General features: G+C 46.9%; 1 protein-coding gene across 1 annotated transcript in view; it reads left to right on the plus strand.

Annotated features, from left to right (window-relative positions):
• The first annotated feature begins 1,852 nt into the window (after positions 1-1,852).
• Positions 1,853-13,017, plus strand: part of SH3RF3 (SH3 domain containing ring finger 3) — a 246,812-nt gene continuing 235,647 nt past the window's right edge. Inside the window, exon 1 of the mRNA XM_066545273.1 lies at positions 1,853-2,248. Within this exon, the coding sequence (XP_066401370.1) occupies positions 1,853-2,248 (396 nt within the window). The remainder of the gene's footprint in view (positions 2,249-13,017) is intronic.

Here is a 13,017-nt window from a genome sequence, read left to right on the forward strand (position 1 = left end):
TCCACTGTTTCTTTTTCTTAAATTAACAGTTTTACTCTAGAGAAAGTCAAAGTCCTTGATCCTGTGTTCCACATTTCTCCAGGAACCATTATTATTTATAGTTTAAAACTGTTGTGCTTGGTATTTCTATCTGCAAGGGCATAGGTTCTAACCTTACTGGCCATTACCAACAAATAATGATCTGAGCTCTTTCTTCATTGGGAGCTTTTATTTGGCTTTACACATATTCCTTCTAGAGCAGAAAAAGAGTAGCAAGAGATTTGTGGCTTTTCACAAGCTGAAATTAAGTAAATTTTATTGTACAGTGTCTAGATTACCCTTATCAAACAGGTTCAACTTTGTGTGTGCATTGGAAGTTAACTGCATAGTCATGAAGCTGATGGAAAGATTTTGTGCAGCTGTCATGACATGGCCCTCACAAAAACGCAGTTTTAAAAGTGTCACTTAAGAGATGGATAGGAGGGCTTCTGCAAGCACTTGGATTGCAATCCTCAATTCCAAAAGTGCTCTGTTGCAGCACAGGTACAGAAGAAAAGACTGGGTTAGGGGTCGGATCACAGCTGAAGAATTTTTTTGGCAAGACTATGGGTTAAGCAGGGCCCTAAATTGTATTAATGGTCGAAAGTTAGACAAAAAGGGACTTGTCAAATGAAATATTTATATGAAGAATAGGGCAGCTTTCCTTAGGAGAACCTCTGTGCATAGTCCACGCATGCAAGTGGCTGTATGTCATATTTTTAAACTTCGTGTGGTTAATAAACACCACAGATGCGTAACTCCAAAATGACAGGGTCTCTCCCCTTACCGCAGGGACTGACCACCAGCTCACACAGGACCTGGGCACATCTTGCGGCAGCCTGGGTACCGCGACAGACTGGACGGTAGCCGGGCGGGCAGCTGGCTGGAGCACAGGACACCCGGCAGGAAGAGAAGGCGCGACCCCCGCTCTTATTTTCCCCCTTTCGGCCCCCTGAGGGTTGGCTACGATACTTTAACAATTAAATTACAATTATTTGGAGACGCCCTGGAGCACCGGGGGTGACGGGCCCCGCGCCGCCTCTAGCCGCGCCCGCCAGGGGGCGCCGCGCCGCCAGGGATGGCGGGGCCCGCGGGCCGAGCGCGGCTCCCCGCGGGGCTGCCGTGCCCGCCGGCCCTGCCCGCCCGGCCGCCTCCGGGACCGCTCTCCGCGGGGCGCCGGGCCCGCAGGGGCTCCCCTCCGCCCTCGCCTGGGTGCCGCTGGCTTCCCCGAAGGGTCTCATCCGCCTGTCCGGCAGCCTCCGCCGGGAGGAGAAGGAGGAGGGAGTAGCGGCAGCAAGCGGGCGGCGAGCCCGGCTGGGTCGGGTTACAGGGAGCCACGGAGCGGCGGCGAGGCAGGCGGGGACCGCCTGCGGGGCGGCCGCCGTGCTGCGGGCGCCCCCCCGGGGCTCCCCGCCGCTCCCCGCCCCGCGCGGAGGCGCGGCGGGCGCCTCGCCGGGCCCCGCCGTAGCTGCCGAGCCGCGCCGGGCGGCGGGAGGAGGCGCGGGCAGACAGGTGCCCTCCTCCCGAAGCGCTGCGCTCCCCGCCGCTGGCAGCGCCGACGCGCCGCACGGCGCTGGGCAGCGCCGCCCGGGCAGCCCCCGAGGTCGCCGCCGCCCGCCGCCGGGGACAGCCCCGCCGCCCCGATGGCCCCCGCCGCCCCGCCGCCGCCCCTCCCTCGCCGCCGCGGGCCGCGGCGGCCCTAGGGGCGTCGGGGCCCTGCGCTGCCCCGCGGAGGGGAGGCGGAGGCGGCGGCGGCGGGGCGGGGGCGGAGGCGGAGGCGAGGGGGCGGCGGAGCGGCGGTGGAACGCCGGCGGAGCGGGAGCCGGCGGCGGCGATGGACGAGTCGTCGCTGCTGGATCTTCTGGAGTGCTCCGTGTGCCTGGAGCGTCTGGACACCACGGCCAAGGTGCTGCCGTGCCAGCACACCTTCTGCCGCCGTTGTCTGGAGAGCATCGTTAGCTCCCGCCACGAGCTGCGCTGCCCCGAGTGCCGCATCCTGGTGGGCTGCGGCGTGGACGAGCTGCCCGCCAACATCCTCCTCGTCCGCCTCCTGGACGGCATCCGGCAGCGGCCCCGCGCCGCCGGGGGCGCCAGCGGCAGCCCCAGCTCCGCGGCCCCCACGTACCCCCAGCCCGCCGCCGCCCCCAGCGCCGTCGCCGCCGCCGCCGCCTCGGCCGCCGCCAGCCTGCGGGAACTGGCGGCCGCCAGCCGCAGCGCCCTGCTGGGAAAGGTGGGTGCCGGGCCGGGGGCGGGCGGGCCGGGAGCGCGGCCGGGCGAGCGCGCGTCCCCGCGGAGCGCCGGGCGGCCCCGGTTTGGCGGCGGGACGTCCCGCGGGCGGCGGAGGGTGTGTGCCCGCGGGCACCGGCGTGCGCCTGCCCCGCGCTTGTGGCCAGTGTTGTGGGAGATCCCCGATCTAGCGATGGGACGCTCGCACGGGGATGTCATCAAAGTACTCTGGGCGGCCGCGGGCGGCGGGAGCGGCCGGGACCGCCCCGGGAAGGACACCCCTCTTTGGGTGGGTTTACACCGCCGTGGGGCAGCTGCTGCGCCGGCGGGCCCCGGGGCCGCCTCCGGTGTAGGAGAGCCGGACGCGGAGTTGTGAACCACAGAGTGCCTCGAAAGCGCTTTTAGCCGGCGTGTCGCGCTGCGCCGGGCGCCTGTCAGGTGCGGGCAGGAGCGGCTCCCACCCTCGCCCTGCCTGCGGGGCGAAGTCTCTGGGATCGCTCGGCCGGTCCGAGCCCGGCGTGTTCCTCCAAGCCCGGAATTCTCCCCTCCGCTCTCCGGGCGCTGCCGGTGCTGTTACAACCCCACAGAGCCCTCCTGACAGGCGGTACGGAGCGGGGTTTGAAGCTGAAGCTTCCCCTCTCAAGGGAGCGTAATTTCATTTTTATGTGTAAGGTGTGTGATTTATCGAAGGCGAGTGCTGCAGCGTGTGCATTTATTTATTGAACTCTTCAATCGAGTGCCCCATCTTGCGCCCTTTAAAGTCCATGACAAGGGTTTCATTGGCTCAGAAGGGACAAGAACAGTTCCTTTCACTGTTCTGCATTGCCCTTTCATGCGATATGATAAAATTTACTATTAGACCTCTTCAGGAGACTTAGGAATGGAGACAGTCTTAAAACTGTGAACTTAATCTCACTTTTAATGTCATATACACTGGATATGTTTAATTGTCTTTGATCTTTTACAAAATCCATTTGAGGTGGAGTTTAGTGTACAGGATTTTGATTTTAAAAGGTCAGTGTAGAGATTCCTTGTGAAGTTGTATTGCTATAGTAAATCTTTCAATTAATTATTTTTCTACTTTTTTTTTTTCCCTGAAAAAAAGGAGTAGACCTGTATTGCTGTTCTAAAGTTTTCCCTGCAGGAAATTATGGCAAATGCCACACATTGTTCTGTAAAATTCTGACCTGCAGTTGGAATTGAAATATGCTAGGCAGCATTTCTGGAAGGGTAGATCTTTTATTATTGAGCCATAGTCTTCAATGAGCTTCAGGTACCTAATAATGACGTGTCCAATTTAAAGAAGAAAGGCAATGGAATTCTGCCTTCTGCTTTTTTTCCTTGTTTTCCAACTAAGCTTAGTGCTGTAGCTTTGTCACAGCAGACAGCTCCCATCGTCTTAGTTTCAGCATTATAGAAAGGGAAGTTTGCATTCATTAGGTAAAGTACAATATCCCATGGTCTGGTTTGAAGTCCAGGCAGGTGTCTCTTGTGGGAGGCAGGGTCTGCTGATTACACCTGCAGTGTTTGTGTTGGAGGGGCAGGGTCTTGCACCCTCACTTGGCTTTTGTGACCATTCAACAAGAGAATCTCTGGTTATCAAATCTTTAAGTCCTAGTCAAGCTTGCATATTACAGTGGGGTGCACATGTAATAAAATGCCTGATGGGGAAAGCAATTAGCAAATTTTTAGGGAAATTGAGTTTTTGTTATTTTACCATAAATTGTCAGTCTTTTAAAAAATTGCCTCCCTAGCCATTATTGCAGATATCATGTAGTAAATAAAAACACATTGCATTTTATAATTTTCTGTCTTTGATTGCATAGCACTTTGGTGAGCGTTGGCCGTTCTGTTGTCAATTTCTGTGAGGCTTGTTACCCATCTGAATTTGACAGAAAGCAAAATGACACGACTTGAGAATCACATTTTGGCTATTATGGTTAACAACTGTGTTGTTCTTTTCCCCTTGCTGGGGTTAATGGGTAATTCTGGAGCAGTGGGTCTGCTGGGACAGAGTGGGTCTGTGGAAGTGTTTGCTTGGCCTTTTGACTGATGGCACAATTTTATCCTGGAAATCAATGCAATGTGCTTGATCCCTACAAGGTTCATTACAGTGAAAGAAAGTCTGAACTAATCTGCTTTTAAAAAAAGCAGCAGGGGAGAATAATCCTCCTTGGAGCTGCTGATACAGCTGATTGCTGAGCAGTCCTGGAGACGAGAGTGCAGAACCTCTCTCTGTACTAAACAATAGATGGTACAATCCAGGCTGGAATCAAGCTTTTTGAGGCTGATACGGAAGAGAAGAATTACATCCCTTTCTCTCTTGCGTTGGTCTTTGACAGCTCAGCTGCCTTGAAGAAAGCAGAAGTGATTCTTTGTGATATATATATATTTCAGAAATTGCTGTAGATTTGCTGCCTGGGGCTTAAATGCAAATTGCACTACTTTGCTAATTATTACCTTTCATTTTAGATAATGCAGTATATGAAATAGGATGTACCATTACGAGCTTTTTGGTTAGGAAGGAAAACGCTGATTGTGAAGTGTAATGGCAGAGAGCCAAGGTCACTTCTATCAGACTTCAATCTTGCCCAGATCCTTGGACCAGTGTGTTAGAATCACACCAGGGATCTGTTTCTGTGGGAGTTTTAATTAACCTTAGAAGACAGAGCAGGGTCAGCCTCTGTGTTGCTATCATGCCTGTATTTTGCTTCTGCACCTTATACTTTGGAGAAATCTTCTTTGCATAGATGCTATTTTCTGAAATCAACACAAGTTGTTTATCTCTTGGGCAAAACTGTGTGGGGTTTGTGTTTTTTTATTGGGTCTCTGGCCTTTCTTTTCCCATAGTTTGTCACAGACTTGGTCTGTACAGACTGCTGAAAGCCAGTGTAAGAGGGGCTGAGCTGGGGGTGAACTGGCACTGGTGCTGTTTCTAAAGTTGTCCAACACCATTCTTCAGAAACACTCCTGAAATACTGTAGGTGTTTGGAAATACGTGGTACACATTTTCAGTATGTGGGAGTGCTGTGTACCTACTAATATATGATTGAACAATATTTGGGATCCTATCAATATACAGTAGTGTGACCCAGTGTCTCTGTTTCAGCGTGTAAAAAACAACAGTCTTGTTCTAAATGGTATTGCATATTTTGAGATACTCACATTAAAGCTGTTTAAATGCAGAGTATGGTATTAGACACTATAAAAGGGTTCAGCTGCTGAAAGAGCCCACTGGAAGAGTGAAGGAAAGGAAATCCAACAACTGTGTGCCCCCCCACCCTGCTCTGGGAATAGACAGGAGGCTAAGAGTGGTTTATAATGGTAGGCGCATTACTCACAAGGTTATAATTTATTGGCTCCTCTGTTTCCATTACCACTGCTGAATTGCTTGGGGAATTCAGGTTCTGTCAAAGTAAATGGCTCCCTTAGATTGTTGAGGCATTATGGTAAATCTGCCTTCTTTACTGAGTGTGGAGTTTGGTGTTGTATTTTTTTTTAACAATTAATGCAGTTTATCACTTAATTTTTTTTTGGGGGGGAGTTCTTAAGGTCTAATAGCCAGCTAAGTGCATGAAGTCTTTAGTAATTTCCTCCCAAACTAGGCGTCTTTCACTCCAGGTGCAAGGCTTATTGCTTGTTTGCTCATAATACAAACTGAGAACAACATTTGCATGAAAAAGAAACAAGCTAGTAAAACAAAACATGTCCTTTTTCCCAGAAGAGAAAACATGGCTGAAGTGATGGATAGGGATGTGGTGTGTTACCAGATGGGTTGTAGGTGCTGGTGAAGAGTAAGATGTGCACATAAGGAAAATGATGTGTCAGCAGCGTGCCTGAGCAAAGTGACGGATGGGCTGCACTCCCGTGTTGCACGGGATGCATCTCATGTGTATCAGCTTTGCAGAGCTATTTCTCTGTTTCAGGAGGAAGGCTGCCATTTGCTAGCCCTTGGCTTCATGCCGGTTTTGCAAGCAGAGGGAACAGCGCTAATCTGCTAAATAAGCTTTTCAGCTACTCTGTAGAAATTCTCCAAAGGAGACGTTCTGTCACTTTTTTAAGAGTTCTGCCTCATCCTGGACTGGGTACTGTGGATTAAAGGAGTTGACCTCACAGTATTTCTCTGCTCCCCTGTTTCTTTCCTTTTTTGTTACATTGTCTATCAGGTGAAGATCCCACCCTGGATTACACAAGAGGAAGCAGATGGAATCTGGCGTTTATATGCATTTATATATATATTACAGCAGGAGAGGATTGTGTAGGGGACACACTTTGTCTTGGGCAGAGGGTAGTCTTCAGCTTGCCTTTTTAGTGGTCAGGCTTGCACAGACTGGAGTGCCATTCAGCAGTGTGCCATGTACATAAACCCTGGGACTTACCTTACTTTTGTTCATTCTCTTTGATTTATTTGCTTCTGATGCTGTAGTTTCACTGATCAGCACTTGAACTTTGTCATAAAGCATCCAAAAAGGAGTGATGTTCCGTGTGTCAAAGGCTCTGATCTTGAGGATTTCCTTTTTGTCTGGCAGATGGCTAAAAATGTGTTTTGACACAGGAGATTAACTACCATACTAAAGGATATTGTGAAGAATATAGCCAGAAGTATTTAAAACCCCAGCAGCTGAAGCTGTCTCCACAGAAATGAGTGAGCAAAGGAGAGGGGATTGCTAAGGGGCTGTGTCAGAAAAATTCATCATTCACTGAGCACTTGGACTTTCCAGAAAATGTGCCATTTGCAGGTGTCATCTTTATATCCATTACGTTTTCCAGAAACGGAGTATTTTTAGCTGTGATTTTTTTCTGTGTGATGATGTTATTTTACTTGCAAGCTAGAAAAATGTGTGATGGACCTGATGTGACCAAAGGGGGCCAGTGCTGACAGTGGACTTTTTCTTCTGAATTGGGGTGGCCAGCAGTAGCTCAATCACACCTAAAAAAGTTGTGGGGCAGTGGAGAGAACTTTGTGTCATTAGCCCCAAGCCCTCCCTATTAGTTTGTGTCAGTGTGACATGCCTCTATAGGACTCTTCTTGATGTCAAATGTGAATGCTAAGTTTAATCCCTGCACGTCATCCTTCTGAATGATTCATGATGAATGCTGGTAACATTTAGCATATGACAGGGTTCCATGTTCCATAGCTGGTTACTCAAAGACAGATGGATAGGCTTGCTCAACTCAGCCCTAAAGTGCACATTTCAACCCTGGCAATTTTTGCCCAGCTGCCCTAAAGCTCTGCTGTGGTTTCAAAGCACATGCAGAACATGGTCATTGATGTCTAGTGAGCTGCATGACCTTCCTGGGCTTCACATTTCCCAGCTGGAAACCTGCCCCAGTAGCACTAGGCCACCCTCGTGTGCTTCTCAGTCTTCCAAAGGAAGCTGCCCTTCAAACACAGAATTATTACAAGAGAAGCTGGGTTTTGGGAAAATTGAAAAGTGCTGGCTGTATGCACTGAAGCTGCAGTGGTTATTTTCTGCTGTTGTGTGGGGTTTGGCAGAGATGCTGTGCTGGGTTTGCGGGGAGCGCCGGCGCAGGGATGCAGCGATGTGTGCTGCACATGGACTGTAATAGTACACTGTATTCCTTGTTTCTAATCTTATCAGTTCATGTTCAGGCAGACTCCTGGCTCTGGCTGGGTGCCCAACAGGTCAGACGGGCTGCAGGCACTGGCTGGTAATGCTGGGTGCCTGCACTTGCAGGTCAGGGGGAGGCTACGCATGCTCTTTCTAGATGAAGCTGTGTCCATACGATCAATAAGCTGCCACATAGAGTGCTACAACAATTTTTTATTTATGCCATGGAGGATTTCTTTCTCTGAGAAGGTATTTTCTTATACTATAGAGTTATTTTTTTCTGCTCTCATAATTTTGGTTTAGTAATCCCGTTACAATTTCATCTTGAAAAGGCTGGGTAGTTCTTGAGTTTTGCACTGTTGTCTTTATATTGTCCCCTCTAATTTCACTATTCTGTTCAATATTTCATGTTGTTTCTCTTAAGAAACAGTGCTTCAATTTCAGATTAAAACCATAGTTTACTCTTGCACTTCAGTGACCCACCTGAAATATCGTCAGCTGTGAGTTGCACTTGTTTTCAAAGCTGTAGATCATTCTTTCTTAAAAACCTTTCCTTGAGCTTCAGGAGGCATTATAACTAATATTTCACTCTGATTAATTTTAATTAATCTTTAAGCATCGCAACATTGTAATTGATGACCTATAGAGCACTGGATTTATTCAGTGTTCAGGGACTTTGTGACTTCTACAGACAAAAACTGCTGGGGATAAACACAGTTTCTGCTTTCCTGCATTCACTCATCACATATCAAACTAAATTTTTGCAAACATGTTCAATGCAGTCCTGTTAAAATCTGATATTTTACAGCAGGTTTTCTCAATCTGCCTTGAGCTGTCATGGGAAGAACCCAAGATTAGTTCTAAAAGGACATGAGTGCCTGGACAAAGATAAACTACAGGATTTGAGAAAGTTGCATGACCTTGGCGTTGCCCAGCTCCCACAGCAGCTGTGCTTCTGCAGCTGGGGAGGGAGTGACAGGGAAATACAGTGCCAGCTGAAAGCTACAGAAGCCTCTTGCTTGGAGCAGCCTAGCAGCCTGGTACTTTGGCTGTAAAGTTACTGGTCTGACTGTTATGCACCAAAAAAAAAAAAGAAAAAAAAAATTATTTCTAGTACATGATGCAGATGAGCCTGCGAACAGGTTCTCCCCATTTGCCAGCCCCGTATCCCTTTCTTTTGCTAGCTTGGATTCCTCTGACAGCTTGAGCCATGCCTTTTCCTGACTGTATGGGCTGGTGGAGGGGTTGCTGATGTGCTGGTTTTACTCACTTGGCTCCATTACCGTCTTCTCAGCAGTAATGTTAAACTTGTTACCTCTTCTTTGTGGGAAGTTTTGCTTATGTTGCTAGAGGATTGCTGAAAAACCTTTAAAATTGTTTGAATAGCTTTAAAAAGAAAAACCCAGACTGTGTGCCTAATAATTTAATCTAATTGTCTTTGTATGTAATTTGAATGGTTTTGTTCCGTTAGACAGAATAAACATTAATTTAATGATGCATGTACATGAGATGGCTCTTAGGGGAAGAACAGAAGGAGAGAGTATTACTTTTGGTATTAAAAAGACATTTTGTTTTCAAAAGCAGAGAGAAAAATGTAAAACATCTGGAATCAAGAGCACTTTCTGACCAGCCTTTTGAGCATAAGTTCCATTGGTTCCCCAGAACTTGCTGCTCACTGATTGCTATCAGCTGGAGTGACCTGTGAACTCAGGTGATGGGCAGCTGAATATCTGCCCAAAGGAGCTGATGGAGCTCTTCAGGTGTCAGTGGAAGGACTCATCACCTGGCCCTGGGCTGAGTCTTTCACATCTGCAGGCCGGCTATTGAGGGGTTAAATAGTGAAAAACTTGCTTGGCTTTGTCTTACAACTGGTTTCTGGCACTTTCAGAGCATGGGTTGGCCCCTGCTGGAGTTTGGCTTCTTCTCCTGTCGGAGTGGTTGGGATTTTTGGTGCGCCTGGTCTGTTTGCATGTGGTTGACCGAGGGCAGGGGTTTCTGAGGGACACAGATCCTCATGAACAATTTAAAGCTGTTTCTGCAGCAGGTCTCCATCTTGGCCCATTTTGGAAACAGGAGGGCTTAGCTGTCTGGTTCACAGTGCGGGGTGCCAGGAGGAGAAGGAAGGCTGTGGGATTCGCTAATTAAAAAAAGGGAGAGATGGAGCTGTTTTCTTTCACCATGGTGTTTGCATAATATAATTTGAATCAGGAATGCTGAGGAATTTTTGTCCACTTGCAGTGGCAGTGGGACAAAGGTGCAAACCCCTTTCCTGCTTTGCAGCATTCAGCCTCTTTTTTAAGATACCTAAAGGATTTGTGGTAGGGAGGAATTTGTCCCTCATGTTGGCTGTCAACAGGAATATGATTTATCAGACAAGTGAAACTAATGCTGTATATGGTTAAGGAGTGCCTTTCTGTGCACAAAAATGGTATTTATGAGAAGAGATTGCTTCTTAGTCAATGCTTAGAGTGTCTTTCCACTGCTACAGCAACAAGCACAAGAGTCTGATTATTCAGGCAAGTTAGCATTAATTTTTTTCCAAGTTTTTTTAAAATCTGATGCAAACCAATATAAATTTGCCATTGCTAATTTTAGAGTGGTCTGCTTGTATAAGATAACAAATCCCAGTTTTACTTTAAAGAGAAAGTGTTTTAACAGAAGGCTGGCAAGATTGTTATCAAAATGCTAATGATCATTTCTCCTACAGTCTCAGTTATTTTCAGAGGGAGGACTAGAATAGATACATAATATGAATAATATTGATTTTAATATGTATTACTGTCTCATTAAGCTGTTACAGTCTTCCCCTTCTGGACAAAGGTTTATTAATTGCTGCAGTTGATGTATCATTGAAGTGGGTTTAGGTGCAAGAAGAGTATAGGGAAAGAGAGATCTAAAGTGTTGACTGTGCAGTAGTGGATGGACCTTTGGGTTAAGATATTACAGCCCTAAGCAAACGAAGGGGACGCTGCTGTGTTTGATGTGCTGCCTCCTGATTGCCTTCCCTGCAACAGCCAAGAAGTCAGCCAAACACAGGCACTGTCATATTTACTTTCCTAAATGATCATTTCAGTAAATATTACTGAACATGTTTATTTGTGGATTACTTTCAGGCCAATTCCAATAAGAAACTCCTCTGTGACTTACTATAAAAAGACATGATTTTATAAATTTACTTTTTAATTTCTAAATTAATTTTGAAACAGCTTTAACAGCTTTTAGTAGGCTGCCTCTTTACTGGCTGCCTTCATATGTGTTTTGAAATGCTTTTATTTCAGCTTGTACCAGGTTTACAATATTGTCATTCTTATAAGCAAATCAATATGTTTTCATTTCCAATAACTGCAGTAATTTATGAATTTGTAATTATTTTAATGCAGTGAAGTCGAAGGAAGTAGAAGGAAGATTTTGTTTTGATTGTGTTTTGATTGACTTCAACTTATATTTAGTTGTCTGTAAACATGGTACACTCAAATATAAGTATGTATACTATATATATCTATATCTATCTGTATATCTATCTCCCTGAATGTATATTTTCTTGTCAGGTGGGCCTGTTCCATGCTTTCTCATGTCCATATCTAGTAAATTGTGCATTATTGTCAGACATGGGTGTGTGCTGTGTCACAGTGCCTGGTCCAGCCACATCTCTGGCTGTGTGTCCATGGGGACACGTGTCCTCAAGGGATCATAGGAGTGCACCCACACAGCTTCCTCTTGCACCCCAAAACCACAGGCCTGTGCTTGTTGTGTGAGGGAGAAGGGATGTCCAGCAAGGGTTGGCTGGAGAGGAGGAGGAGGAATGTGTCCCGGTGTGCTGCAAGGCACCTGTTCTCAAGGATGCTGGGACAAGTCATGATGGGCTCTTCTGATGCTCATTGCTGAGCCTCCTGGTGATTTCATGCTAAAATGTCACGAGATGAGGCACAGAAATAGCACAGACTCTCCTGACAGAAGTGGGATCTGTAGCATGTTGAGTGGGCACGATGCATCCATGCTGGGGCTGCTGCTGCTCGGCCAGCTCTGTGTAGGGAGGGTGCAGCCCTGTGGAAGAGGCAGGCGAGGACATCTTTGTGCTCAGTCCAGAGCATCTTGCATTTCAGCCAAGAGCTTTTGTGTGGAGAGCCTCATTCTTTTGCATATGCTTTTTCTAAAACAAATCATAAACCCCCCTGGGAGAATAGAGTCATACACACACGTCATAAAATACAGTAAAAATAGTAGTTGACAACCATGAGATGAAATTTTTTGCTTATTCTCTTCTGCTGTTTAGGTAATCATGGTGTTAGATCTTGGTGGGAAACATCTGACTATTTATATTTCACACTCATGCAGCAATGTAAAATCTGAACCAATTACACCTTTTTAAAAATTAGTAAATTTTTTATAAAAGGAAAGCATGTTACCTTTGATCTATATTGCAGAAGGGAAAATTCATTTTTTCCTAGAGTTTTATCTGTTCTTTTGATAAACACAGGACTTCCTTTTATGTGCAGTTAGTCTCACTTCTGTCTGAGTGTAAACTTCCACGATGGTCGCTACTGTTGAAAATAATTCAGCACATTTTAAAGAAGGGGCTCTGGAGGTTTCATCATCTGTACTAATATTGTTCAGCCAGGGAGATGTCATTTTCTGCTTCCTAATAAACAAGAACTCAATGGCCAGGGCTGAATGGCCAACCCCCCTTCATCCCTGGCTTCTAAAACCAGGAAGCAAGCAGCTAAGGGGAAGGTTGGTGTCTTCCTCCCTTTGTCTTGTCAGCAGCACACTACAAGAAGTACAGAGGTGTTCAGAGCCACAAGGTGTTCAAGAGCCAGTTTCTTCCTTTCTTTCTTCCAAGAGCCAGTTTGCTTTCCAGTTTCTCCACTTGTGATGTTCATTTCATATGAATTTTATACTGTTGAAATCGCTGTTGCTAAGAATTGGTTTTACCTGTTGTATTAAAAAAACCCCAAACCAACAAGATATAGCATTTAATTTGCTGCAGTGTGTAGAGCAGAGAGACGAGCCCTGTCTACCCCCATAAATGAGAGCAGGAAATAGGTTTGGTGCCTCAAGCACTGTGATTATCTGGGGGACTGGGAGGAGTTTGTTGTCCTGTTTAGTGCATCTCCTCTCCCAGGTGTTTCACCCACCTTTAAAAAGATACAAAAAATAGGAATACCAGAAAGAAAGTGCTTTGTTGGTAGTGGTAACAGAA

Source organism: Molothrus aeneus, chromosome 2, assembly GCF_037042795.1.
Source record: "Molothrus aeneus isolate 106 chromosome 2, BPBGC_Maene_1.0, whole genome shotgun sequence".
Taxonomy (NCBI): domain Eukaryota; kingdom Metazoa; phylum Chordata; class Aves; order Passeriformes; family Icteridae; genus Molothrus; species Molothrus aeneus.